This window comes from Pithys albifrons, chromosome 7 (genome assembly GCF_047495875.1).
Source record: "Pithys albifrons albifrons isolate INPA30051 chromosome 7, PitAlb_v1, whole genome shotgun sequence".
NCBI lineage: Eukaryota > Metazoa > Chordata > Aves > Passeriformes > Thamnophilidae > Pithys > Pithys albifrons.
This window is the reverse complement of record NC_092464.1, coordinates 1,304,416-1,330,776: the sequence shown is the minus strand read 5'-3', so window position 1 is coordinate 1,330,776 and position 26,361 is coordinate 1,304,416. Positions and strand designations below refer to the sequence as shown.

General features: G+C 55.3%; 1 protein-coding gene across 9 annotated transcripts; it reads left to right on the top strand.

Moving 5' to 3' along the window:
- On the top strand, nt 1-24,600 carry LOC139674177 (zinc finger protein 282-like). Of its 9 annotated transcripts, none has more exons than XM_071560346.1 (10): nt 1-272; nt 1,575-1,946; nt 2,399-2,528; nt 2,847-2,954; nt 3,368-3,469; nt 3,718-3,849; nt 17,413-17,508; nt 18,342-18,458; nt 18,576-18,695; nt 23,602-24,600. In XM_071560346.1, exons 2-10 carry the CDS (start codon nt 1,623-1,625, stop codon nt 24,486-24,488), a joined length of 2,016 nt encoding a protein of 671 aa, XP_071416447.1. In that variant the 5' UTR covers nt 1-272; nt 1,575-1,622; the 3' UTR covers nt 24,489-24,600. The 9 variants fall into 9 exon arrangements, with proteins under 9 accessions (XP_071416447.1, XP_071416448.1, XP_071416449.1 ...); XM_071560347.1 differs by having other exon boundaries at nt 3,715-3,849; nt 17,416-17,508; XM_071560348.1 differs by having other exon boundaries at nt 3,715-3,849; nt 18,582-18,695.
- Nucleotides 24,601-26,361: the final 1,761 nt, after the last annotated feature.

Sequence of the window (26,361 nt, the reverse complement as noted above, 5' to 3'; positions counted from 1 at the left end):
TCGGCCCCTTCTCGGGGACTGACAGCTGCCCATCCCCGCGGGGGCACCCCCGGGGGGCTTCCTGCCATTCGATCGGCCCCTTCTCGGGGACTGACAGCTGCCCATCCCCGCGGGGGCCGCCGGCCGGCGGGGCCGCTGTGTCGCGGAGGAAGAGGAGGAGGAAGAGGAGGAGGAAGCGGAGAAGGAAGCGGAGGAGGAAGCGGAAGGGGCGCTTCTTGGCAGCAAGAAAGGAGCGCGGCGTGGGACAGCTGGAACAGCGACGGGGAGCGACGGTGGGCACCGGGTCTGGGTGGGAGGGACGAGAAGGATCACACCGGGGTGGGCACCGGGTCCCGGTGGGCACCGGGTCCGGGTGGAAGGGATGGGAAGGACCTCACCGAGGTGGGCACCGGGTCCGGGTGGGCGGGATAGGAAGGATCACACCGGGGTGGGCACCGGGTCCGGGTAGGAGGGACGGGAAGGATCACACCGGGGTGGGCACCGGGTCCGGGAGAGAGGGACGGGAAGGATCACACCGGGGTGGGTACCGGGTCCGGGTGGGGAGGGACGGGAAGGATCTCACCGGGGTGGGCACCGGGTCCGGGTGGGAGGGATGGGAAGGACCGCACTGGGGTGGGCACCGGGTCCGGGTGGGAGGGACGGGAAGGATCACACCGGGGTGGGCACCGGGTCCGGGTGGGCACCGGGTCCGGGTGGGAGGGATGGGAAGGATCACACCGGGGTGGGCACCAGGTCCGGGAGAGAGGGACGGGAAGGACCACACCGGGGTGGGCACGAGGTCCGGGTGGGAGGGATGGGAAGGACCACACCGGGGTGGGCACCGGGTCCGGGTGGGAGGGATGGGAAGGACCGCACCGGGGTGGGCACCGGGTCCGGGTGGGCACCGGGTCCGGGTGGAAGGGATGGGAAGGATCACACCGGGGTGGGCACCGAGTCTGGGTGGGAGCCGGGTCCGGGTGGAAGGGATGGGAAGGATCACACCGGGGTGGGCACCGGGTCCGGGTGGGCACCGGGTCCGGGTGGGAGGGATGGGAAGGATCACACCGGGGTGGGCACCAGGTCCGGGAGAGAGGGACGGGAAGGACCACACCGGGGTGGGCACGAGGTCCGGGTGGGAGGGATGGGAAGGACCACACCGGGGTGGGCACCGGGTCCGGGTGGGAGGGATGGGAAGGACCACACCGGGGTGGGCACGAGGTCCGGGTGGGAGGGATGGGAAGGACCACACCGGGGTGGGCACCGGGTCCGGGTGGGAGGGATGGGAAGGACCGCACCGGGGTGGGCACCGGGTCCGGGTGGAAGGGATAGGAAGGATCACACCGGGGTGGGCACCGGGTCCGGGTGGGCACCGGGTCCGGGTGGAAGGGATGGGAAGGATCACACCGGGGTGGGCACCGAGTCTGGGTGGGCACCGGGTCCGGGTGGAAGGGATGGGAAGGATCACACCGGGGTGGGCACCGGGTCCGGGTGGGCACCGGGTCCGGGTGGGAGGGATAGGAAGGACCGCACCGGAGCGGCCCCGGCGTGCGGCGGCCGAGCCACGGCTGTCCTGACCCGCTCGCTCCTGCCCTCAGCTCCGGAGCCACAGCCTCTGCCTGGGCTCCGAGTCTCCCGGTGCGGGGATGGAGCTGTTGGACGGCGGCACCATCTCCCTGTGGACCGTGGTGGGGGCCGTGCAGGCGCTGGAGCGCAGCGTGGCCGCACACGCGTCCCGCCTGCTCAGCCTGGAGCACCGCGCCGGCAGCACCGAGAAGAAGCACCTGGAGTGCGAGAAAGTAATGGGAGAGTTCGGGAACCAGCTGGAGAGCAAGTGGACGGCGCTGGGCAACCTCGTGCAGGAGTATGGGCAGCTCCAGCGGCGCCTGGAGAACATGGAGAACCTGCTGAAGAACAGGAACTTTGGGATCCTGCGACTGCCCCCGGGGGCCAAAGGAGAAGTGCCCAAGGTACCAGAGGGGTCTTTAAGAGGTCTGGGGGGGACCCACGTTGTGGGGAGGCTGCTCTGCTCCTCCCATCCACCCGGCAGCCTTCCCCCATGGAAGTCAGTCCATGGATCCTGCTGGGATGCAGAGGCACCAAGCAGGGAGAAATTACTCCTGTGTGTTGTTGTATTCAGCTGGTTTTCCCTCCAAAAGCACGGGCTGACATGTTTGCACCAAAACCAGGAGGTTCTTCCCTGTTCTGAGGTCCCCAATGGGATCAGGCTCCACACAGGGGGAGTAAGAATATTGTGGAACTCACAGTTCAAGGACTAGGAAGGAGCCATTACTTTCTGTGGCCAGAAGATGCCCCAAGGAAGGAATTTTCTTTCCCTAATGCCTGGTGGTGGGGATAAATAGGAAGGAGGATTCTCTGTGTTCCGGGCATGGTGCCAAGCATGTGGCTTTTGGGATTGCAGGCGCCGACCCTGGTGTTGGAAAGCGACACCACTGGCTTTTCCACTCAGGAGTGGGAGAACCTGGAGGAGTGGCAGAGGGAGCTGTGCAGGAAGGTGCTGGCAGGGAAGAGCCAAGCCCCGGCCCTGCTGGGTGAGTGTTGCTGTTCCAGTCAGTTATTGGCACTTCCAGACTGGCTCTGGTTTGGGGAGGCATCCCCACGGCTGGGAAGCAGATCTGTGGGATCACAGAGAGGCCCATGTGTGTCACATCCTGTCCTGTTGGTCACCTCCGTGCCCAGTGTCAGCACAGACCCCTTCCCTTGGCCCACGGGGTCTTTGCCTGCTGGAGTGGGGCTGGCTGGTGGGATGGAAGGTGCTGTGTCACAGTGAGCCATGCAGAGGGCTCTCCATGCTCCACTCCTCCCTGTGGATGCAGCACAGAAACATTCCTGTCTCTGTTCCTTGTCAGATGATGCCATGTCTGAACCTGCCCTCCTGTCCCGGCTCCAGGGAGGAGAAGTGCCCTGCAGTGAGGATGAGGCAGCTTCCAGAGAGATCCCAGAAGACCCAGATTCAGGCAAGACATTAATTTAAGCTTTAATCTCAGGGTGAGGGTTGTGTGGTGCTGTCACCAGGCAGAGGCTGTCACAAGGAGTGGTCCTGGTTTGCTCAGAGGGAGCTTCTTGGGTCTCAGGAGAAGCAGAGGGAGTAACAGAGAGTGAGAAAAAATGTTACAGGTTTGATTTTTAGGATCAGAGATCCGGAAGGAATTCCTGGTGTGAGGGTGGGCAGGCCCTGGCACAGGGTGCCCAGAGAAGCTGTGGCTGCCCCATCCCTGGAAGTGTCCAAGGCCAGGTTGGATGGGGCTTGGAGCAACCTGGGCTGGGGGAAGGTGTCCCTGCCCATGGCAGGGGGGTGGGACTGGATGAGCTTTAAGGTCCCTTCCAAGCAGAACCATTCTGTGATCTGATTCCATGTTTGTTGTCACAGCAGAAGCTCTGAAACTGCTTGAACTCGATGTGAGCAGCTGGGACTGCAGAGAGGAGCAGGAAAACCAGGAGGTGACACCAGAGCTGGCTGAACCTGGACATGGTGAGCGTTGGGAAAGGGCCTGGGCTCCAGGGCACGGGAGACCCTCCAGAACTGGGGAGTGTGGGGGGAACCACTTCCCTTCAGGGCAGAGCAGAGCTCCCAGAAGCAGGAATGGGAGATGTTGCTGAGGTCATAATGTGGCAGCAGGGTGGGTGAGTGGGCACAGCAAAGGAGTCAAGTGGTGCTGTAATAACCAGTAAAGGAGTTCCTTCTTTCCCAGTAAAGAAGTTTCCTGTTCCCCTCAGCAGACTGCAGCATTCCAGGGCCGAGGTGTGCAGTCACAGTGAAGCAGGAGGAGCAGGAGCAGGAGCAGGAGGAGGAGCTGTGTGTGGAGGAGAAGGGGGCCATGGAGGGTGTGGAGCTCTGCGAGCACAGCATGGGTGAGTTCCGAGCGATCCCACGGCGTGTCGTGCTGCTGGAGGTGCAGAGTCCTTGACATTCCTGCTGTGGGACAGTGTGTGCTGAGCTGTGTGGGCTGAGGAGGGGCAGGCGGGGCAGTGGGCAGAGAGCAGGAGCCACGCTGAGCTGGGAAGTGGGCAGGAAGCACAGGGAGAGTTCTACTGTTGGGAAGGTTACAGTGCTGGGTGGACGAGGTGCAGCGGGACAGGAGATGGGACACAAGGATTTATTAGGAGAGAAGTGGACAGCAGTTGATTCTCAAAGTCTTCTCCATAGATGATGTTATGCCAGAGTGTCTGGGAGCTGGATGAAGTTCTGCTCTCTCAGTCTGGACAGGAATGTGGCGGGCAGGGATGTGGTCCAGAGCGGAGAGGAGGAGAACTGTTGTATTGGGAGAGGCAGAATGGGAAAGGGGTGGCAGGGAGGGGGACACAGCACAGGGCTGTGCCTGGTGAGCAGCACTCAGCAGGAGCTGAAGGAATCCAGCAATGAGCCTTTAGCCAAGTGGGACAAACTCTGCTATGGCAGAATCATGGAATGGTTTGGGCTGGAAGGGACTTTAAGGATCATCAAATTCTACCCCCCTGCCACAATCAGGGACACCTCCCACTGTCCCAGGTTGCTCCAACCTGGCCTTGGACACTCCCAGGGATGGGGCAGCCACAGCTGCTCTGGGCACCCTGTGCCAGGGCCTGCCCACCCTCACAGGGAAGGATTTGTGCGGGATGTGTGTGAGCCCAGAAGGCTCCACTCCCTCGTGGCTCCTGTCCTTGTGTCCTCCAGAGCACGTCTGCTCTTCTCATTTCTCCTGTTTGGTGGCTGCAGCCTCAGAAGAGGGAGCTGTGCTCCCAAGCAGTGCCCCCAAAGCTGCTTAGGGAAGTCACCAGTGAGCTGGACTGACTGTTACTCACAATCATAATGGGTTTGGTGGTGTTCTCCCTGCTGTGACTAAATCGTGGATGTTTTTTCTCAAGTTACTTGTGCCATGTTGTCACCTCTGCACTGTCAGTCACTGCACAGTGGGGAGGGACCCTCCAGACAGGAGACTGATCCCTGCTTGGATGAAACGGCCTCAGGCTGTGCCAGGGAAGGTTTTGTTGGATATTACAGAAAATTCCTTCCTGGAAAGGGCTGTCCATCCCTGGCACAGCTGCCCAGGGCAGGACCGGAGTTCCTATCCCTGGAGGATTTTCACAGATGTGTGAAGGTGGCATTTGGGGACATAGGTCAGTGGTGGCCTTGGCAGTGCTGGGGAATGGTTGGACTCAGTGGTCTTGGCTCTTTTCCAACCCCATGAATTCCATGATTTTGCCTTCCCACCGAGCTGTGTGTTGACAGTTTCCATCCTTGACCTTCAGGTGGTTTCTGCCAATGGGTCCTATTCACACCCAAGTCACCTAAAATGAAACATACGGGTAGGAATGAGAGTCAAGAGAAAGTCTGAGATCCCAGAACCACAAAATGATTGGGATTTGAAGGAACCTCTGGAGATCATCCAGTCCAAGTCCTGCCAAGGCAGGGTCACCTGGAGCAGGTGACACAGGAACTCATCCAGGTGGCTTTGGAGTGTCTCCAGAGAGGGAGACTCCATGCCCTCCCTGGGCAGCTCTTCCAGGCTCTACCACCTCCATGGAAAGAAGTTCTTCCTCAGGTTGAGGTGGGTTTGGGTGAATAGAGAACCTCAGGCACCCAGCTCAGAAATGAAAAGCAGTGAACTCTTGGAGGTCATGTTTGTAGTGCCTTGGTGAGGATGAGGAGGCTCATCCTCCTGAGCAGAAGCAGAGGAGTCTCAAGTTTGTGTGTCCCCTTTCATGATGGGGCTGTGCAGGTGGATCACCATGTCCTGGGAGCAGAGGGACGGTGGGTGCTGGGGAAGGAGCTCGTGCTTTCTGGAGAGTGACACTGAATTGTCTGTGTGGGGAGGGAGCAGATGTGCTCTCAGGGCTGCCCCCAGACTGTGAGATCTTGGCACTGAGGAGAAGGAAGGAGGCTGGAGGGAATTTTGGAAACTGCTGAACCCTGTTGTCTTGCAATGCAGCACTTCCCTCTGTCCCTCCATCCTGGTTCTCACCCTTGCTGCCCAACCAGCCAAAGGGGAACCATTCCCAAGCTCCTCACTCCTCTTTTCTGTTGGTCTCAGCTGGCTGTTGCATGAGAGGGTCTTGTGCCATCCAGGGGTGCTGAGGGAAGGCACAGAAGACACTTTGGAAGCTCTTGTGCCTCCCACCAGTGAACGCCCCCCTTATTCTTCCCAGTTCCAGCAGGTGAGGTGATAGCACTCAAAGCAGAGCAGCTGCACTCGGAGCAATGCTCCCAAACCTTGGAGTCCCCTGTGACTCCACCCAGGGAGTCGGAGGAGCTGCATGTCCAGGAGAAGCTGCATGTCCAGGAGTTGCTGCATGTCCAGGAGAAGCTGCATGTCCAGGAGAAGCTGCATGTCCAGGAGTTGCTGCATGTCCAGGGTCCCTGCGAGGTGCTGCCCTCGGAGGGTCACAGCTCTCCTGTGCAGCAGGGAAGGTGGAGCCAGAGCCTGATGGTGCCACCCACTCTGGAGGAGTCACCTTTGAAGTGGAAAACTTCTGAGAAGAAACCTCACTTGTGGAAGGGAAGGGCTTCTGCCTGAAGAACGTGCTGACAGCTCACCGTGGCACACAGTGCAGCAGGGATCCCACCAGAGACATGGAGAGCTGCCTCCAGCAGCACCTGCAGGAGGGAGATGGGACCCAATGGAAAAAGACAGGAGCCATGTTAAAGAGGAGACCCCCGTGGAAAAAGATGGGATCCACATGGAAGGTGGGAGTCTTGTGGGAAAAGATGGGACCCAGGTGGAAGATGGGACCTCTGTGGAAGAAGATGGAATGCACATGGAAGGTGGGAGTCTTGTGGGAAAAGATGGGACCCAGGTGGAAGATGGGACCCCTGTGGAAGAAGATGGGATGCACATGGAAGATGGGACCTAATGGAAAAAGATGGAACCCAGGTGGAAGATGGGACCTCTGTGGAAGAAGATGGGATCCACATGGAAGGTGGGAGTCTTGTGGGAAAAGATGGGACCCAGGTGGAAGATGGGACCCCTGTGGAAGAAGATGGGATGCACATGGAAGATGGGACCTAATGGAAAAAGATGGAACCCAGGTGGAAGATGGGACCCCCATGGAAAAAGATGGGATCCACATGGAAGGTGGGAGTCTTGTGGAAAAAGATGGAACCCAGATGGAAGATGGGACCTCTGTGGAAGAAGATGGGATGCACATGGAAGATGGGACCTAATGGAAAAAGATGGGACCTAATGGAAAAAGATGGGACCCAGGTGGAAGATGGGATCCCTGTGGAAGAAGAAGGGACCCATGTGACCATGAAGAGGTTCAAGCAGAACCAGAGTGCCAGGGCCCATGGCAGCGTCCCAACCACCACGGAAAAGGTGGATGCCAATCCCAGGAGCATGAAAAGCATCCCCACCAAAGGCAGCTGCATGTCAGGTGAGAGGAGCTGCCCACAGGGGTGGCTGTACAGGTGCATCACGTGTCAGGAGTTCTTCTCTGAAGGAGAACCCTCATCAAACACCAGCAGGCACACCCGGCCTATTCATGCTCGTCCCATGGGAAGATATTCCACTGACCCTCTCCCACACTGGAGCATCCACGTGGGGACAGGCCATACCAGTGCAGAGAGTGCCCGATGTGCTTCCCCCAGAAGGGGCACCAACTCCAGCACGAGGAAATCCACCTGTGCAGGGGACCTGTGTGGTCACACCGAGCGTGAGGCAGGTGCTGCTCCACGGCTTCTGGGATGGGAGGATCCACATTCCCAGGGCCCCAGGAGAAGGGGAGGGTCTCTGTGCTTGGTGTTAAAGGCTCTCTGATAATTTATCCCAAAGATCCAAGGATCCCAAGGGAGAATTAGGATCCACCTTGGCACTGCTGTCCTGTTCTCCGTGCTGGTAATGAGCTCGTAGTGAGCCCAGAAATCTCTCCAGAGTGTGTGTTTTGGGCCTTGCTTGAGTTTGAACTGGTTCCAGTGAGGTTGGGCTGTTTTGGAGCTCTTTCCCAGGTTGCTTCCCTTCACAGAGTTCTGCTGTTCCCAGATTTTTGGGCAAGCTTGAGTTGCACATTCACAGACTCCTGGGGACTGACCAGGGGCAGGGGTGAGGCCTTGGTGTTGGCCCCAAGGAGGAGCATCCAGTTGGTTCCCAGCTCGTTCCATGCCTTGCCACAGGACAAAGGATGCTTCTACTGCTTGTGCTTGGGAATATAAATGGGAAGTTCACTTCCTTTCCTAGAGCTTGAAATTGGATTCAGTTTGCTGTGAGTGAGGGTGACAAGGCCACGTTCTGGTGTGGACCAGGACATGCTCCACTGGAGCCTCTGCATTTGCACTGCAGTGACCAAGGGGAATTTCCATCTGTTTTGTCACCTCTGAGCACCCCTGTGGTGGCATTGCCACCTCTGTGGTCTTCCCAGTGGAACTGAACTGGGAAACTTGGTTGGTTTCCCAGCCACTGGGATTGGGAGAAATTGGCTGTGCCTTCACACTTGGTTTTCTATTTCATGGTTTGCCTTCATCCCAGTGCTCCTGGCAGCTTGGGAGACAGGTGGCTTTTGTCCTTGGGGATCAGCTTTCACCATATCCTGAACTGTTAAGAATTCCCAGGGTCTGAGGCATAGAATCATAGAATGGATTGAGTTGGAAAAGACCTCTGAGATCAAGTCCAACCCTTGATCCAACCCCACTGTGATCACCAGCCCAGGGCAAGGAGTGTCCTGGACTGGTGATCACAGTGGGGTTGGATCAAGATGTGGTGGATTCTCACTCAGTGCCACATCCATAGAATGGATTGGGTTGGAAAAGCTCTCCCAGATCATCAAGTCCAACCCTTGGTCCAACTCCAGTCCCTTTACCAGATCATGGCACTCAGTGCCACGGCCAAGCTCAGCTGAAAACCCTCCAGGGATGGGGAATCCACCCCCTCTCTGGGCAGCCCATTCCAATCCCTGAGCACTCTCTCTGCAAAGAATTTCTTTCTCATCTCCAACTTCCATTTCCCCTGGCAGAGCTTGAGCCCATCGTGCCCCCTTGTCCTATTGCTGAGTGCCTGGGAGAAGAGACCAACCCCCACCTGGCCACAACTTCCCTTCAGGCAGTTCCAGACAGTGCTGAGGTCACCTCTGAGCCTCCTCTTCTCCAGGCTGAACACCCCCAGCTCCCTCAGCCTCTCCCCACAGCACTTGTGCTCCAGTCCCTTCTCCAGCCTCGTTGCTCTTCTCAGTTGGGTTGGAAGAGACCTCTGAGATCATCAAATCCAACCCTTGATCCAACCCCACTGTGATCACCAGCCCAGGGCACAAAGTGCCCTGGGCTGGTGATCACAGTAGGGTTGGATCAAGACATGGTGGATTCTCTGTCCCTGGAGGTGGATTCTCTGTCTCTGGAGGTGGATTCTCTGTCTCTGGCCCCACTCCAGCCCCTCAATCTCTTTCCTGAACTGAAGGCCCCAGAACTGAACACAACACTCAAGGTGTGGCCTCCCCAACCAAGGTGTGCCCTCATGCTCAGGGAGTTGCCCCAACACAGGGATGGTGTTGCTGCTTGACCTGTTTTAAACCCACTGCTCATTTTCCTCATCACTAATTGGGCTTTAGTCCCTTCCTAATTGGGCCCTCTGTCCCTTCCTGCTCCTCAGGGAGGTACAGCTGGATGGCTCATCCCCCAGGGACAGCAATCCAGGTGCTGGCAAGGGTGGATCCCTTGGCTCTGGAGTTGTCTGTGTGGGGTGAGCTCCTCTCAGGGCACATCTCCATTATTTTCCCAAAATCAAACCTATGAGGACAGAGACTTGTCACTTCTCAGTGTTTGGTGACCAGTTCCTGCCATGTCCTGATGAGCAGTTTGGGTCTGTCCAAAAAGTGGATAAATTAATTGGATCTCTAGTGGTTTTCTGTGGATTCTGGTTAAACTTTCTATATTTTCTGTATTTTCTTAAACTCAACCTGTGAGTCTTCAGGGCAGGGAACTTATTTCTATCTGTTTGTAAAATGCTGATTAAATTTGCAGTGGTCAAGACTTGATAGTTAATAAAAATAACACTCAACCTGTGAAGTTCTAAATGCTTCTTTCTTTGATCTGTTTTGACTTTCAAATAATTTGCTGTGCTGGTGCTTTGTAGTGTCATAACATGGATGGAGAGGCAGAAATTGTCCTCAAATCAGAAAAAACAGTGGGGTTTAATTGTTTCAATTTTTTTTTAATATTGTGCTGGAACCTGAGCAGGAGAATTGTTTTTCTGGGTCATTATCTGAGATCCAGACAGGCCTGAAGGATAAGAATGTCTAAAAATAGGGTGTAAATAAGCTCACAGTACAACTCTTGCCCAGCTCACTGCTGCCAACAAAGCATTTTCATTGTTGCAGTCGTGATGGGTTGGGTCCAGAAGAGAAAAAAGTTTAATTTCTGGTTTGTTTTGGTATTCTTTTTTTTCTTTCTTGGTGCATTTCACTTGTGTTTTGACAGCAGTTGTTGCCTCCTTGTTCTGGAACAAGAGTTCAGGGGGGTTATTGCCCCCCAGAGTTGCAGTGGAGTAGAATATTGCAATTTATATGGAGAGATTTAGACCAAAATACAGAGGGTGGAGGGGGGGGATATTTGAAAATAAACAGAATTAACAACTGCAAACACCTAAATAATTGTGACCTCGTGGTTATTTAGGGAACCTGGAGCTCTCCTTCTCACAGAAAAGCAGATTCTAGTGTGAAATTTGGACTTTCAGTCAAGATACTCAGTTGTGAAGAGAATCTTTAGCTTGTTATCCCAGAGTCCGTGGGCTCTGTGGGTGGTCAGATGCTTTGAGTGGAGTTACCCCCTCCTGATTGACATCCATGGAATCAACAGTTCAGCTGGTATCAAAATGTCATGGAGAGGTCCAGCCTTTTGACTCGATGGTGTCATGGCAGCATCTCACTGGAACTGCTGGGGGTCTTTCTGCATCTCATCTCCTTGTGGATTTCCTTGCTGGATATGGAAAGCACCTTCCAGTCACAATCCCCTTTGTCAGATCTTACTCAGGAGCAAAGGGGTTTAGGACTATCCCTAAAAGTGGGGCTGATTTGCTGCTTTAGTACAGGGAGAAGGAAAATTACACTCTGTGGTTTTTGGTCCAGTCAGAATTCGGTTCATTTTATGGCTTAATTTTTTTTAATGTTTTTAGTCCATAAATTTCAGGATAATGTGGAGGCAAAGGCTTTATTTTATGCTGCCAGAGGACAGGGTGAGAAGGAATCCCTGGCTGGGAGGGTGGGCAGGGACTGGGATGGATTTCCCAGAGCAGCTGTGGCTGCCCCTGAATCCCTGGGAGTGTCCCAGGCCAGGCTGGAGCACCCTGGGACAGTGGGAGGTGTCCCTGGGACAGTGGGAGGTGTCCCTGGGACAGTGGGAGGTGTCCCTGCCCATGGCAGGGGTGGCACTGGATGGGCTTTGAGGTCCCTCCAACCCAAGCCATCCTGGGATTCTGTCAGAGCAGGATGTATTCTGGGATAAAGGTGGAGATCTGTGGCCACATGAAGCACTGCAGGGACACTCACAGTTCCCTTGTGACCAGAACATCCTGAATCTACTTGGGATCACTCCAGCATCGTTCCTGGATTATTCTACAAACAATCAGAGGTGTCTTTTCTGGGCTGTTTCTGTAGTTTGTGTTTCATCACTCCTTGAGGCTGCCTTTGATGCTACAGATGATGTACAGTGTGTCACCATTTCCCTATTCCAGCCCATCTCTCCTGAATTTCAGAGGCAAATATGTGTATTTATACCAACTCTGGGAGCTATTTTGAGATTTGTGTTGTTTGAATTGCAAAAACTGAACCCCAATTTCAAGACAGAATGTCAAGTGCCACAGAAATGTGCTGCTTTGCCAAGGCTGAGAGGAAGAAGAGAAATGGTCCCTGTGCACAGGTGGAGTGATGCTGACAGAAATCACAGAATCCAGGACTTGTTGAGGTTGGAAAGGGCCTTGGAGACCTTCGAGTTCAACCATCCCCCAGCACTGTCAAGGCCACCACTGACCATGTCCCCAAGTGCCACATCCACAGGGCTTTGAAATCCCTCCAGGAATGGGGATCCACCCCTGCCCTGGGCAGCTGTGCCAGGGCTGGACAGCCCTTCCCAGGAGGAATTTCCCCACTATGCCCCCTGGCCCTGCCCTGGCCCAGCCTGAGGCCGTGCCCTCTGCTCCTGTCCCTGTTCCCTGTCCCTGTTCCCTGTCCCTGTTCCCTGTCCCTGCTCCCTGTCCCTGCTCCCTGTCCCTGTGCCCTCTGCTCCTGTCCCTGTTCCCTGTCCCTGTTCCCTGTCCCTATTCCCTGTCCCTGTTCCCTTTCCCTGCTCCCTGTCCCTATTCCCTGTACCTGTTCCCTCTCTCCTGTCCGTTCCCTGCTCCCTGTCCCTGTCCCCTCTGCTCCTGACCCTGTTCCCTGTCCCTGTTCCCTGTCCCTGCTCCCTGTCCCTGCTCCCTGTCCCTGCTCCCTGCTCCCTGTCCCTGTTCCCTGTCCCTGTTCCCTGTCCCTGTTCCCTGTCCCTGTCCCTGTCCCCTGTCCCCTGTCCCTGTTCCCTGTTCCCTGTTCCCTGTTCCCTGTTCCCTGTTCCCTGTTCCCTGTCCCTGCTCCTGTCCCTGTCCCTGTTCCCTGTTCCCTGTTCCCTGTCCCTGCTCCTGTCCCTTTTCCCTCTCTCCTGTCCCTGTTCCCGACCCCCTGTCCCAGCTCCCCCTCCTGGCAGGGATTGCAGAGCCAGAAGGTCCCCCCTGAGCCTCCTTTTCTCCAGCTGAGCCCCCCCAGCTCCCTCAGCCCCTCCTGCTGCTCCAGCCCCTTCCCAGCTCCATTCCCTGCCCTGGGCACCTCCAATCCCTCAGTGTCTTTCTTGTCATGTGGGGGCCCAAAACTTCCCCCAGGATTCCAGGTGGGGCCTCAGCAGTGCTGAAAGAGCAGAAGCTACAGGGCAGGGCCAGTGACCACGTGGGGATGTGGAGGAAGGTTTTTTTGGGAACATGAGGCCTCCCACACCCACCCCGAGATCCATCGTGGAGTCTCCACATATTCCATGAACAAGCACTGAGTTTTTCTGACTCTTGGGCAGTAGTTTTTGGCTTTTTGTTGACCTTCCATTATGGCTGGGGCTGGAGGAGGACAACAGCCACCACTGCAAAGCCAGATATCCAGCCTGGAATACTCTCCATCAAAGGTGGCAAAATCATGGACAGGAAAACAGGGACAACAAACTCACTCAGGGCAGCAACATCTTTTGGATTCTCAACTGTTTTGCTTAAAAGCAGTCAAGCTTTTGTTTGGTGACTTTGCAAGTACTTGTTGGAGCATCTCCATGGGTTTATTGCCATGTGAGTTCAGGTTTTTGTGTGTAAAAGCCTCTCTGTGTGTCTTACCATGTAGAGGTGGGAATTTGCATCCCAAGGAATGCTGTCCCTGCAGCACTTCACGCTGATTCTCCTGCATCCAGCTCCTTACCCAGGGATTAAACACAAGGCAAGAGGGATCCATGTAAGCACAGAGAAGCCCAACTGTCCTCTGGCAGCCTGGCTGTCCCCACAGCTCTGTCCCTCTCCAAGGGGACCAGAACCATCCCACAATAAATGTCACCTGATGCTGTGAGTGACCTCAACAAAGCAGAACTCTGAGCCAAGTTAGTGTGGGATAAGATAAAAAGTGAAAGAAATCCTTTAATATCAGGCCTGGGGCCCACAGGAACACACATTGATGCCCTCCTGTGAACACTGATTTCCATGGTTTCTATAATAATCTCCACCCAGTCCCCAGTTCACGCATCTCTCAGTCCAGCTCTGTCCTGCCCCTGGTCACACCTCCTCAGGATTTGAGTCTGGGGTCAGTGGGACCCTCTGATCTTCACTGTTGTCTTCCTCAGCACACACAGGACTCTTGGAGGTTTTCCAGAGTTCTTAGACCCAAGGTTGTTGAATTATGTTTATGTCTTGTTCTGCAGGCCTTTTGATATTCTTCAGCCTTCTGCCTTGAAAAGAAGTCTAAACAGCTGAAAGAATTTGAGCTGCTGATGTGTGGTAGGGGTTGGGATACATAAACAATGAACTTAAGCTGCCAGAAATATTAACACACTACATTTGCTTTTTTACTGCAGTTACTTCTAAAATCTATAAAAATGAAAAAAAATCAAAAGCCCCACAGGCATCACACCTCACCCTGTTCCCAGTTCTGCAGCCTATTGGTGTCCCTGCCTGGGATGGACCTGACACAGCTCAGCACCATCCTGAGACCCACCTGGGGAAGGGGCACATCAGCCAGGCAGGTGATGTCAGTGGTCAGAGTGGTGACAGCAGGTTTGGAATGAGCTGCTCTGGAAGTGTGTGCGGAACAGGGAGCTGGGGCAAGGAGGGCAGGTTCCCCCTTGGCAAGGTGGTGGGGCCGGAGCAGGGCTGAGGAGATCCCAAGTCTCCATGGCTCTGAGAGGAGCCCAAACCCTCACAGCCCTGAGGGGATCCCAGTTCCCCATGATTGTGAGAGGACTCTGTGTCCCAGGGCCTGAGGGGATCCTGCACCCTCATGGACCTGAGGGGGCACAAAATCCCCACAGCTCTGAGGGGACTCTGCACCTTCGTGGGTCTGAGGGGATCCTGTTCCCTCATGGCTCTGTTCCCTCATGGCTCTGAAGGGACAAAATCCCCACAGCTCTGAGGTGACCCTGTTCCCTCATGGCTCTGAGGGGACCCTGCACCTTCATGGCTCTGTTCCCTCATGGCTCTGAAGGGACAAAATCCCCACAGCTCTGAGGTGACCCTGTTCCCTCATGGCTCTGAGGGGACCCTGCACCTTCATGGCTCTGTTCCCTCATGGCTCTCAGAGGATCCTGTTCCCTCATGGATCTGAGGGGATCCTGTTCCCTCATGGCTCTGTTCCCTCATGGCTCTGAGGGGACCCTGCACCTTCATGGCTCTGTTCCCTCGTGGCTCTCAGAGGATCCTGTTCCCTCATGGATCGGAGGGGATCCTGATTCCATGGCTCTGAGTGGAACCTGTTCCCTCATGGCTCTGGGGGGACCCTGTTCCCTCATCGCTCTGAGTGGATCCTGTTCCCTCATGGACCTGAGGGGGCACAAAATCCCCACAGCTCTGAGGGGACTCTGCACCTTCATGGGTCTGAGGGGATCCTGTTCCCTCATGGCTCTGTTCCCTCATGGCTCTGAGGAGACCCTGCACCTTCATGGCTCTGTTCCCTCGTGGCTCTGAGAGGATCCTGTTCCCTCATGGATCGGAGGGGATCCTGATTCCATGGCTCTGAGTGGATGCTGTTCCCTCATGGCTCTGGGGGGACCCTGTTCCCTCATCGCTCTGAGTGGATCTTGTTCCCTCATGGCCCTGAGGGGACACAAAATCCCTACAGCTCTGAGGGGACCCTGTTCCCTCATGGATCTAAGTGGAGCCCAGACCACAACAGCTTTGAGAGGATCCTTGATCCCTCATGGCTCTGAGGGGACCCTGCACCCTCATGGATCTGAAGGGACTTTGTTCCCTCATGGCTCTGAGGGGATCCTTCTCCCTCATGGCTCTGAGGGGATCCTGCACCCTCATGGCTCCGAGGGGACTTTGTTTCCTTATGGCCTTGAGTGGAGCTCAGACCCCAACAGCTTTGAGAGGATTCCTGTTCCCTCATGGCTCTAAGGGGACCCTGATCTCTCGCTGCTATGAGTGGCCCCCATTCTCTCACGGCTCTGAGGGGATGCTGTTCCCATGGCTTGAGGGGACCCCAATCTCTCCCTGCTCTTGGTGGACCCCATTCCCTCATGGTTTTGAGGGGTGTCACTGCCCAGTGCTGGTTCCTGGTGTTGGTGTCACTGCCCAGTGCCGGTTCCCGGTGACGGTGTCGGTGTCACTGCCCGGTGCCAGTGCCCGGTGCCCGGTGCTGGTTCCCGGTGTCAGTGTCGGTGTCACTGCCCGGTGCCGGTTCCCGGTGTCGGTGTCACTGCCCGGTGCCGGTGCCTGGTGCCCGGTGCTGGTTCCCGGTGTCGGTGTCGGTGTCACTGCCCGGTGCCGGTGCCCGGTGCCCGGTGCTGGTTCCCGGTGTCAGTGTCGGTGTCACTGCCTGGTGTCGGTTCCCGGTGTTGGTGTCACTGCCTGGTGCCAGTGCCCGGTGTCGGTGTCACTGCCCGGTGCCGGTTCCCGGTGTCGGTGTCACTGCCCGGTGCTGATGCCCGGTGCCCGGTGCTGGTTCCCGGTGTCAGTGTCGGTGTCACTGCCCGGTGCCGGTGCCCGGTGTCGGTGTCGGTGTCGGTGTCACTGCCCGGTGCCGGTGCCCGGTGCCCGGTGCTGGTTCCCGGTGTCAGTGTCGGTGTCACTGCCCGGTGACGGTGCCCGGTGTTGGTGTCACTGCCCGGTGCCAGTTCCCAGTGTCAGTGTCACTGCCCGGTGCCAGTGCCCGGTGTCGGTGTCACTGCCCGGTGCCGGTGCCGGTTCCCGGTGTCGGTGTCACTGCCCGGTGCCGGTGCCCGGTGCCCGGTGCTGGTTCCCGGTGTCGGTGTCGGTGTCACTGCCCGGTGCCGGTGCCCGGTGCTGGTTCCCGGTGTCGGTGTCGGTGTCACTGCCCGGTGCCGGTGCCCGGTGTCGGTGTCGGTGTCACTGTCACTGCCCGGTGCCGGTGCCCGGTGTCGGTGTCGGTGTCGGTGTCACTGCCCGGTTGCCGGTGCCCGGTGCCCGCTCCATCACACGCTGCTTTGCCCTCTCCTGGTTGCTGAGCTGCCCCCCGGACTGGGGACTGGGCTGGGTCTGCACCGCCTGGCACAGCAGGACGGATTTTGGTTTGGCAGTCCTAAGGCTGCTCAGCCACAGGGTTTTTCATTCCACTGTGCACCAACATGCCCAGTGTAGTTGGCTTTAAACACGTGTGAGGTGTTCCCCCAGCTCATTGATCAGGTTGTGGAAGTGTCCAAGGCCAGCGTGGATGAGCCTTGGAGCAACCTTGTCTAGTGGAAAGTGTCCCTGCTCATGGCAAGGGGTGGATTTAAATGAGCTTTAAGGTCCCTCCCAACCCAAACCATTCTGGGATCCTGTAAAGGTGCATCGACCCTTCTGCTTTTCCTCATTATTTCCAGTCTTTTGTTTCAATAAGTTCCATGAGTTGCACTCATGAGAAGAGTGTTCTTAGAGAATTTCTCTGATGGGTTAGGAGGGGCATGTGCTTCTCTGATGAGGACTGAAAAGGAAACAACAGAACTCTGGTGGTGCCAAGAGAGAAACTGAACTCAAGAACCAGAATTGCAGTGGCTCTGTCCTCTCCCGGGGCTGTGAAGAACATGCTTTGACTTGCATGATAACTTTGTGTGTTTCTGAGGCTCAAATGTCTGCTGAGAGTTTTGTAACCAACATTTTGGGTCTGTTCAAGAGACCTTGGTCAGTGGGAACTGGAGCTGGAGTGAGGTGTTCTCTGGAATGTGAGCTACAACAGAGCAGCTCTGCCTGGGGATGGGTGAGAATTGGAATTAATTAGGTGTGGAATTAAACTAACAGTGGTTCCCATTAACAGAAGACTGCATAATCCAGATTAAGCAAGAGCAAGAGCTGTGCACTGCAGAGCAGGAGGAGGAGGAGGCTGGAGATGCTCCTGGAGAGCCCTGCCCAGGTGAGTAACTGCATACCTGGGAGGGGAAACCAAGCAGAGGGATTCAATTCTAAATTGTGTGGGTTTTTTTTCCCTACCTCTTTTCATGTATTCCAAATCTCTTAGAAGTTTTGAGCAGACTTGCCAGCAGTCCCAACAGGAGAGGGCTGGAGTTGCTTCCTCCCCTCCTCACAGCTGTTTTGGAATTTGCAGAGTTTGTGGCTGGTTTTTATCCAAGTAGGAGATGTTTCATTCTCTCTTAAATTCCTTACTTTGCTTCCCTCAACCCTAACCCTAAACTGGTTAAATATTTAGCCTAAATTAGTCACTTTTGGGGGACAGTGGCTTAATTTGGAGGAGGCAGCCTGTGGTTGGAGTGGGGAGGCAGGGTCTGGCTGTTCTGGCTCTGGGGGAATCAGAGCAGCTGCAGCAGCTCCACTTCTCTGGCAGTGCCTCTGTTCCTGCAGATCCAGAGCCTTCAGGTGCCCTTTTTCCTCCTCCCTTCCCTTCTGGAGTTTTTCTGGGTACAGGAACAAGCACATGGACCCTCAGAGAGGCCACCCAGCCCAGGCCCCTGTTCTTTGCCCTGTCACTTGGAACCTCTTTGTTTTACAAATAAACTGCTCTGCTTTGCAGACCTTTTCTCACTCTGTACAAAGGATATCAGTGCTGCCTGTTGGCTCCACTGGAATTGTATGGATTTTTAGGGGTTTCCATCAGGTTTCCTTAAGAAACTGGGCTTAGGAGAGCTTGGCTTGGGGGAAAACCAACCCCAAACCCAGAGCAGGTTTCAGCCTTGTGAAATGCTGAGTTTATGAAGGTACAATATGCTTGTCCTGGATTTTCTCCTCTAGGAGAGCAAGTGTTTCCTGATGCTGAGGCATCCAGCCAGACCAGGAAAGGGAAGGAGGTGGGTGCCAGGGAGCTGCCAGGCATTGAGGGGGAGGACATTCCACGAGACCCTGAGCCAGGTGAGGAGGATTCCCTGGCAAAAACTCCCGCTGTGGGAATTACCTCTCTCCATGCTGTGCATTCCCAAATCCTCGTGCTTTCCCTGGTGTTTCTCAGCTGTGCAAATTCTCCCCAAGGAACAGGATTTCAGGGTGACACCACGGCTGTTCCATCGTGGATTAAACGCGAGGAGGAGCCTCGTTGCCCTGCACAGCAGCACCTGGAGACAGAGGAAAGCTCTGCACAGCCAAGTGCAGGTCAGCAGTGCATTCCAGCTGGGATTTCTGGGACAGGAAATCTAGTTTAGAGTGTTTTTTAACTCTCTATGAGGTGTCACAACGTTGTGGTGTAAGCAGCAAAAAGCTGGGACAAGCCTCCATCTGCTGGTTAATATTTGGGCACAGAAATTTTGGGTTCTGTCAGCTGGAGAGGCTCCTTCCTCCTTGAGCCAGCCTAAAGCTGTTGAGGTCCTGGTTTGGGCTTGTGTTCTGGCAAGCCCAGAGCTGTGCTCAGGCAGCACAAATCAAGTTGGTGCTGCTTCACCTGGATAAAAACCTGGCTGAGGGCAGGGCCAGAGTGTGGTGGGGAGGGAGTGACACCACCAGGGAGTGACATCACGTGGTGGCCAGTCCACAGTGGTGTCCCCAGGGCTCAGTACTGGGGCCAGCTCTGTTTAATGTCTTTATCAGCTACCTGGGTGAGGGGATTGAGGGCAGCCTCAGGTGGGATGTGGGTCTGGTGGAGGGCAGGGAGGCATCACAGAGGGATCTGACAGGCTGGGACGTGGGATCCAAGGGTGTGAGGGTCTACAGAGCCAAGCCTGGGTCCTGCCCTTGGCTCTCAACAACCCCCTGGAACACTCCAGGATTGGGGAAAAGCAGATGGAAAGCTGGGAAATGACCTGGGGGTGCTGGTGACAGAGGCTGGACTTGAGCCAGGTGTGCCCAGGTGGGCAGGAAGCCAATGGCACCTGGTTTGTGTCTGGTGTGGGCACAGGGCAGTGCCCGTCCCTGTGCTGGCACTGCTGGGGCACCTCCAGTGCTGGGGCAGTTCTGGGACTGTCAGGACAGACCTGGAGGGGCTGGAGGTGCCCAGGGCAGGGACTGGAGCTGGAAAGGGGCTGGAGCAGCAGGAGGGGCTGAGGGAGCTGGGGGGGCTCAGCTGGAGAAAGGAGACTCAGGGGGGACCTTCTGGCTCTGCAATCCCTGCCAGGAGGGGGAGCTGGGACAGGGGGTCGGGAACAGGGACAGGGAACAGGGACAGGGGGTCGGGCACAGGGACAGGGAACAGGGACAGGAGCAGGGACAGAGAACAGAGACAGGGAACAGGGACAGGGACAGGGACAGGGAACAGGGAACAGGGACAGGGAACAGGGACAGGGAACAGAGACAGGAGCAGAGGGGACAGGGAACAGGGACAGGGACAGGGAACAGGGACAGAGAACAGAGACAGGAAGCAGAGGGGACAGGGACAGGGAACAGGGACAGGAGCAGAGGGGACAGGGACAGGGAACAGGGACAGGAGCAGAGGGGACAGGGACAGAGAACAGAGACAGGGAGCAGAGGGGACAGGGACAGGGAACAGGGACAGGAGCAGAGAGGACAGGGACAGGGAACAGGAACAGGAGCAGAGGGGACAGCCTCAAGGTGGATATTGGGAAGATTCCTTTCCAGAAAGGACTGTCCAGCCCTGGCACAGCTGCCCAGGTCAGGGGTGGATCCCCATCCCTGGAGGATTTAACAGCCCTGTGGATGTGGCACTTGGGGACATGGTCAGTGGTGACCCACATGCCAACGGGTTTCTCACTTTCCAAGCCAATTAGTTCTCCTGCACACTCTGTTCTTTCAGGCCTTTCTAGAAGTGGATTGGAGGCTTTGTTTGTCTTGATCCCCCTCACAGTCCATGTTCACTTCCTGGCCTCATTCCTGCTTGCACTGTGCTGTGCTTATCTCCTGGAACAACAGCAAGGATGTTTGTCCCAGAAAAGTGCTGCCCTATCTCTGCACAGGCCCTTCTGCAGCCAAATCTTCTTCTTTCTCCCAGTGTGTTAATCAACAGTCCTTGGTTTGCTCCACAGCCATCCAGCTCTCAGTCTTTGGGACACTCACATTCCTTGATCTTCTGGGATTTGGGAGCTCCAAGGATCTCACTTTGGACTGTTCTTTATAGAGTCATAACAGAGTGATCTTTAATCATAGTAATTTTTCATCCTGGCCACAATTCCAGTCAGTAACTTTCTTTGAAGGTTCAATTTCTCCACTTGGGTTGTTTAGGGAAGAAAAATGAGTTTCCAAGGCTGTTCATTAAAAAACAGGTGCTGGTTGGACACCAGCAGTTCCTGGGAACAGGGAGTGTTTCTGATAAGCTCCAGAGGGGAGGTTTGGCTTGGATTTTAGGGAAAGGGTGGTTGGGCACTGCAACAGGGAACACCAAGGTGTGACAGTGTCCACTCTGTCAGGGAGCTCCCACCTCCCCCTTCAGACATCTGTGACGTTCAGATCTGTGTAGTTTTGATGCAGATTGAACTACAAGTTCAAGTCATTCTCTTGAGCAAAATTAAAACTCAAACAAGTTATCTGTAAATACCAAAAACTGATTTTTATTAATTGATTGCGAGAGAGATGCGAAAGGAAAAGAGGAAAAATAAGAAAAGTTAGGGAAAATGCTTAAGATTATTTATAGAAGCAGAGAAAAGATACCACCATGAAAAAACTACTTGAGTGCCTTATCCATGTAACTGAGAGGAAGGAGGGGGGTCTCCTTCAGTATCTGTTGACTGCAGGAAGATGGTGGGTCTTTGAAATGCAAAGTGCCTGTTGTTTCCCCTCAGACCAGACCGGCTTCTGGAGTAGCTGCAAAAGAGGGTGCTTTATTTTAGCCTGTAAGAGGAAAATTCAGAGAAAGGATTTACCTCACAGACAGTCACAGACTGTTCAGGCTGCCAGGCAGTCTCACTCCAGCCCGATGCTCTCTCCAGGCTGACAAGCAGCCTCTCTCTCCAGGCAGATGATGGCTGGTGGTGTTGGAAGGAAGGTAAGACCAGCTGAGAGATCAGAGAAAACCAAGCAAGGTCTCCTAGTTCCTCGTCTCTTGTTCCTCCAACTTCTGAATTCACCTCCAGGTTTTTATAAAGTTTTTCCAACTTCTACACATGTTTTTTGGCACGTAGTCAGGTCCAGATGTGGGGAACTGATCCCAAAGGCAGGATCTTCTGGCAGGAAGTGTTATAGGCACTGAGGCGTTGGCTAGATAAATCAACGTTTATTTTATTTTATAAGAAAAAAAGGTTAATAGCATTTATTAAATAAAAAAAAGGTAGTGATTTTATTAAGTGATTTCAGCATCCAGCTCTGTAGGCCTTAGCCTCAGTGATTACAGCTCTTTGTGAAGGCAAGGAGAAGAGCAACACAGTGCTTGCAGGATAGCAGAGCACCGGGTGACCCAGGAGACCAGCTCCAAAAGGTTCACATCTGGCTCTCGTCCAGGGCTCTGCTTATATTCACTTTTTCTGGCGTAGGCCACGCCCCCTTTGCGCAGGCGCAGTTTCCATGTGTTACATAACAGTTTCGCAATCGCTTCTCGTTTGCGCAGGCTCAGTTCTGTGCGTTGTAACAGTTGCAGTCCTCAACCAGGTCCGGCCGTGTTTCGCAATACTTTTGCCTCATGGTGCTCAGGAGTGGGGGGGGTTTCCATGTGGCTGTACAGTCCGGGGTACTTGGCAAGGGACAAACTGCAGGCTTTGGCATGATGTCCTGTTTGGTCGTACACAGCAGGAAGGGTTACAATGCTGTACGTTCAGACGGGGGTCGGCTCGTGCCGAGCCGGCGCCCGCTGGCATGCTTGGTCGCAGGCTCCCCACGCTGGTTCAGCTTTTAGCATGGGCGGCGGGACTTCCCCGGTGGGGCTGCTTTGTCCGGCTGCGTGGCTAGCTGGAGAAGCTCCCCAGGGTGGCGGCTATCTCTGCTTGTCCACCTCCACTGCGCTCCTGCCTTGGCATGGGGTAGCTGGGGCCAGGTGTGGGGGCTGCACAGCCTTCCTTTGGGGGGGGAATGGCGGGGAGCTTGGCAGGGCTTGCGCTGTGGGTGACCGTGGTACTGGGACTTTTGGGGGTGCTCTGTGGGACTTGGTTTCCAGCGACACGGCTGGCAGGCACCTTGGCAGAATATGGAGACAGCCAGGGCTTTCCAGCACGGCTGGCGTGGGGGTCGGGATTGACCGGGGCCGCAGGGGAAAAGAGAAAAACTGGTGGCTTTGAGTTTTGGGTGTTTTGGGAGTGAAACCGGGCATGTATGGCCAGGAAAGGCTTGTACTGGGAAAGATGGAGAGGCTGAGAGGAAGTGGGGGTTTTTCCCGGGTGCTGGCTTAGGAGGGGAACGGGACGAACCGGGGGGGTTTGCAGGGCACGGGTCTTCCCCGGAGATTCAGTGGGGGGGTTTGACTAGCAGGGTCCCGGTGTGACAATGTGGCTGAGGAGAAGAAGGGAATTCTTAGGGCTAGAAACGGTAAAAAAAAAAGGCAGGGAGGTATTTTTCTTAGCAGGGCGAAACTGTTTGGGGCTAGAAAAACCTGTAGGGGAAGGAGGGGGGAAGGCACCGGGCTGAGAGGTATCGAAACTGGGGAATCTTTCCTTTTTTCCACAGTGAGTACCCTACATTCCTTGTTAAGCACCGAGCCATTCTCCGATAAGGCATTGTTCTTTCTGCCGGGAAGCTGTCTTTCTGGTTTTTACAATCCTCCAAGTTTTCAGGCATATTTAATTTTACATTTAAAACAAAATTAAAAATACTATTTGATTTGGTTTCTAGCAAATTAATTAATTCATCTATTACAGGAAGTATTTCCCTGAGAAAGCTTTTCCACGAAAGCTGACACAGCAATGTTAGCAGAATGTATTGAGAGGCAGAAAACAATGGAGAAACATATTTTTGACTTGTTTGCATGCTACAGCATCTCAGCAAGAGGGTGAATCCAAGACCTTGCAGCAGTGATTTTAAATGTAGATTTTTAAAAAATACAATTGGAAAAAAAAATCCTTCTGTTGTCCTGGAGATTTTGTGTCAGTGGACGCTGGTACTTGTTCCCCTCCTCAGAGGTGGCTGTGGGCTGGGAGCGACATTCCCAAGAGGATTCCTGAATTAAGACTCTGAAATCTCTCTGTTTCAGGTGAAAACACAAAGAGAGACCCTCGGACAGATTGTTTTGAGAGCACCACCTGTGACTCAGAGGCACCGAGCAGACCAGGAGAGAGGTTTCCCAAGCATCCCAGCCCCGGAATGGCATGGGAGAGTCAGTGGAACTCAGAAATGATGGAAACAAACAGCACCGGGAATGGGAACGGGTACGACCGAGGGTTTGGTGAGCACTTGGATTTCTTTAGCACTCAGGAGAAGAGGCCGGGTGTGTCCAAGTGTGAGAGGAACTCCCCGCGGCAGGACCAGCCCCAGGCGGCACAGCGGGAAGGGGAGATGTTTCCAGGCCCCACGTGTGAGAGGCTGTTCCCTCTGCTGCACCCACCGCTGGGAGAGAAGGGGCCGGGAGCTGCCCCCTGCGAGGGGTCCCGCTCCCAGTGCGGACAGACCCCCGGGCTGCGGCCCCAGGACGGCCCGGGCGGGGAGGAACCTGCTGAAAACGAGGAGAACTTGCCCGTGGACCCCTGGGGAGCCAGCCCGTGCTGGGAGCACCCCCTGCCCCGGGGCAGCCCTGCCCACCAGCAGCAGAGCCAGAGCCGGGGCAAGTCCTACATTTGCAGTGACTGCGGGAAGAGCTTCGATTGCCACTCGTGGCTCGTTCGGCACCAGACGAGTCACACGGGAGAGAGGCCCTACAAGTGCTCCAAGTGTGACAAAACCTACAGGAGGAAGGATTACCTCCTGAACCACCAGCGGCGCCACACGGGAGAGGGGCTGTTCCAGTGCCCCCTCTGCAGGAAAAGGTTTGTGCTCAGGAGGAGCCTCCTGAAGCACCAGGAAACTCACGTGCAGGAGGCACAGGTGCCGCTGGCCGGCTGGCCCTGCAGGGACATCAGGGGCTCAGTGATGCATTCCATATAAAACACCCCTCCCAGCGCCCCGGGGGCACGGCAGGACCCCCAGCTCTGCCCCGGACCTGCTGGGAGGAGAGGAGGAGGAGGAGGAGACGACGACTGTGGAACACCCATGGACGAGGAGGAGGAGGAGGAGGAGGAGGCGACTGTGGAACACCCATGGAGGAGGAGGAGGAGGAGGAGGGGGAGGAGGAGGAGGAGGAGGAGGAGGCTGTGGAACACCCATGGAGGAGGAGAAGGAGGAGGAGGAGGAGGAGGAGGAGGAGGAGGAGGCTGTGGAACACCCATGGAGGAGGAGGAGGAGGAGGGGGAGACTGTGGAACACCCATCCCAAGCCCCCTCCGGGCAAACTGGGTGGTTGGGGGTTATTTTCCACCTGTGCCTGTAGATTTGGGGAGGTATCAGAGCTCGGAGGTGCTGCTGGCTGTGAGTCCGTGTGGGAGAGAAACCTCGTGGACACGGAACAATCTGTGGTATGTGTTATAAAGAAGAGTTATCTGAACAGAGAGAAAATAGCTGAAATGTTACCCTGTGGCTGTTGGGAGTCGAGTCCTTGAACTGGGCTGGGAACAAGTGAGTGAAAGGTATTAATTATCCACTAAATGAGTGAACAGTGTCAGGAAACAGCCACTTGGGTGAAAGGCTTTGGGGGAAAGGAAGTGTTGCCCCCGTGCCTGTAAGAAAAAGCATTTTCAGACAGTGGCACAGAACCTGGGAGGCAGCTTATTCCTGCTGATAAATCCTGCAGCTCCTGGGTCTCCGTGCTGCTGAATCCCAGGATAAGTTTCCTGGAGGGTGTGATCCTCACTGGAATTTGTAAAACCACTGGAACATGGTTTGAATTTTGCATAGCCTTAAAATTGTGTTGCATTTATTTTCCCACGTTGTTTTCTGTGTTCAAGTTTCTGAATGCTGTGAAAGCAGAACGTGGAGGTGCTGCAGAAACCTGGGAATCAAGGATTTAATGTGCTGCCGTGTCCCAAACACCGGAGGAGGATGTGCTGGAGGGGAGTGCCATGTGGAGGTGGGGCAGCCCTGCTCCTCCAGCCTCCTCCTTTGGCTCTGTCACATCCTGCTCCAAAGTGGAAGGAGCTCCCAAGGTTCATGGATGCCCATGGTCAATGGGAATGACACGTGTCAGAGAGATCCAGGGAAACTCACACAGTTTTATTAGCAAATCCCTTATCTTCTAATAGTAAGAGAAATAAAGAGGTAAAAAAAAAAAAAACCAGGGCAGGGAGAGGGCAGGAAAGGAGATCACCAGTCCTGGCTCCAGCATCAATCTGGCTGACACCATGTCCAGGGTCCTCAGGGTGCCCCCAAACACTCTGTCATCCTTTTTCATAGCCAAGTTTTCCCCACCCTGGGCTTGTTTTCCCACTTCTCATGGAAACGAGTGAACCTGCACCATCCATTCCCCTGGATCCTCCTGGAAACAGGTCCTGGGGGGGGCATTGGGGATCTTGATCCCACTCAATCCACTTTGGTCGACACCCCAGCCTGCTCCTTGACCCCATTGCTGTCCCTGCTCTGTTCTGTGTTATCTCCAGGAGCCACAACAGGGCTGTTTGTCCCAGATGATGCTGCCCCGGCTCCTGTGCCCCCCTTTTCCAGCCACATCCCGTCCCTTCCTGCCCGTCCACAGGGCGTGTTCTCACCCAGCAGCCCTTGGCCGGCCCCGGGGCTGTCGCTGTTTGACACACCCCCACTACCCCTTTATCTCCTGGCCTTCTGCAGGATCCGACCTGATAAACTTGGGCCTGAAAAATTATCAGCTTGAGACTCTCACTTGCTGCAGCAGAGCGTGGGGAAAGAGAATTACTGGAGAATTTAGAAAGGGAGAGCCTAGTAAAGAGAAATAAGAGCTGAGAGAGGAAATA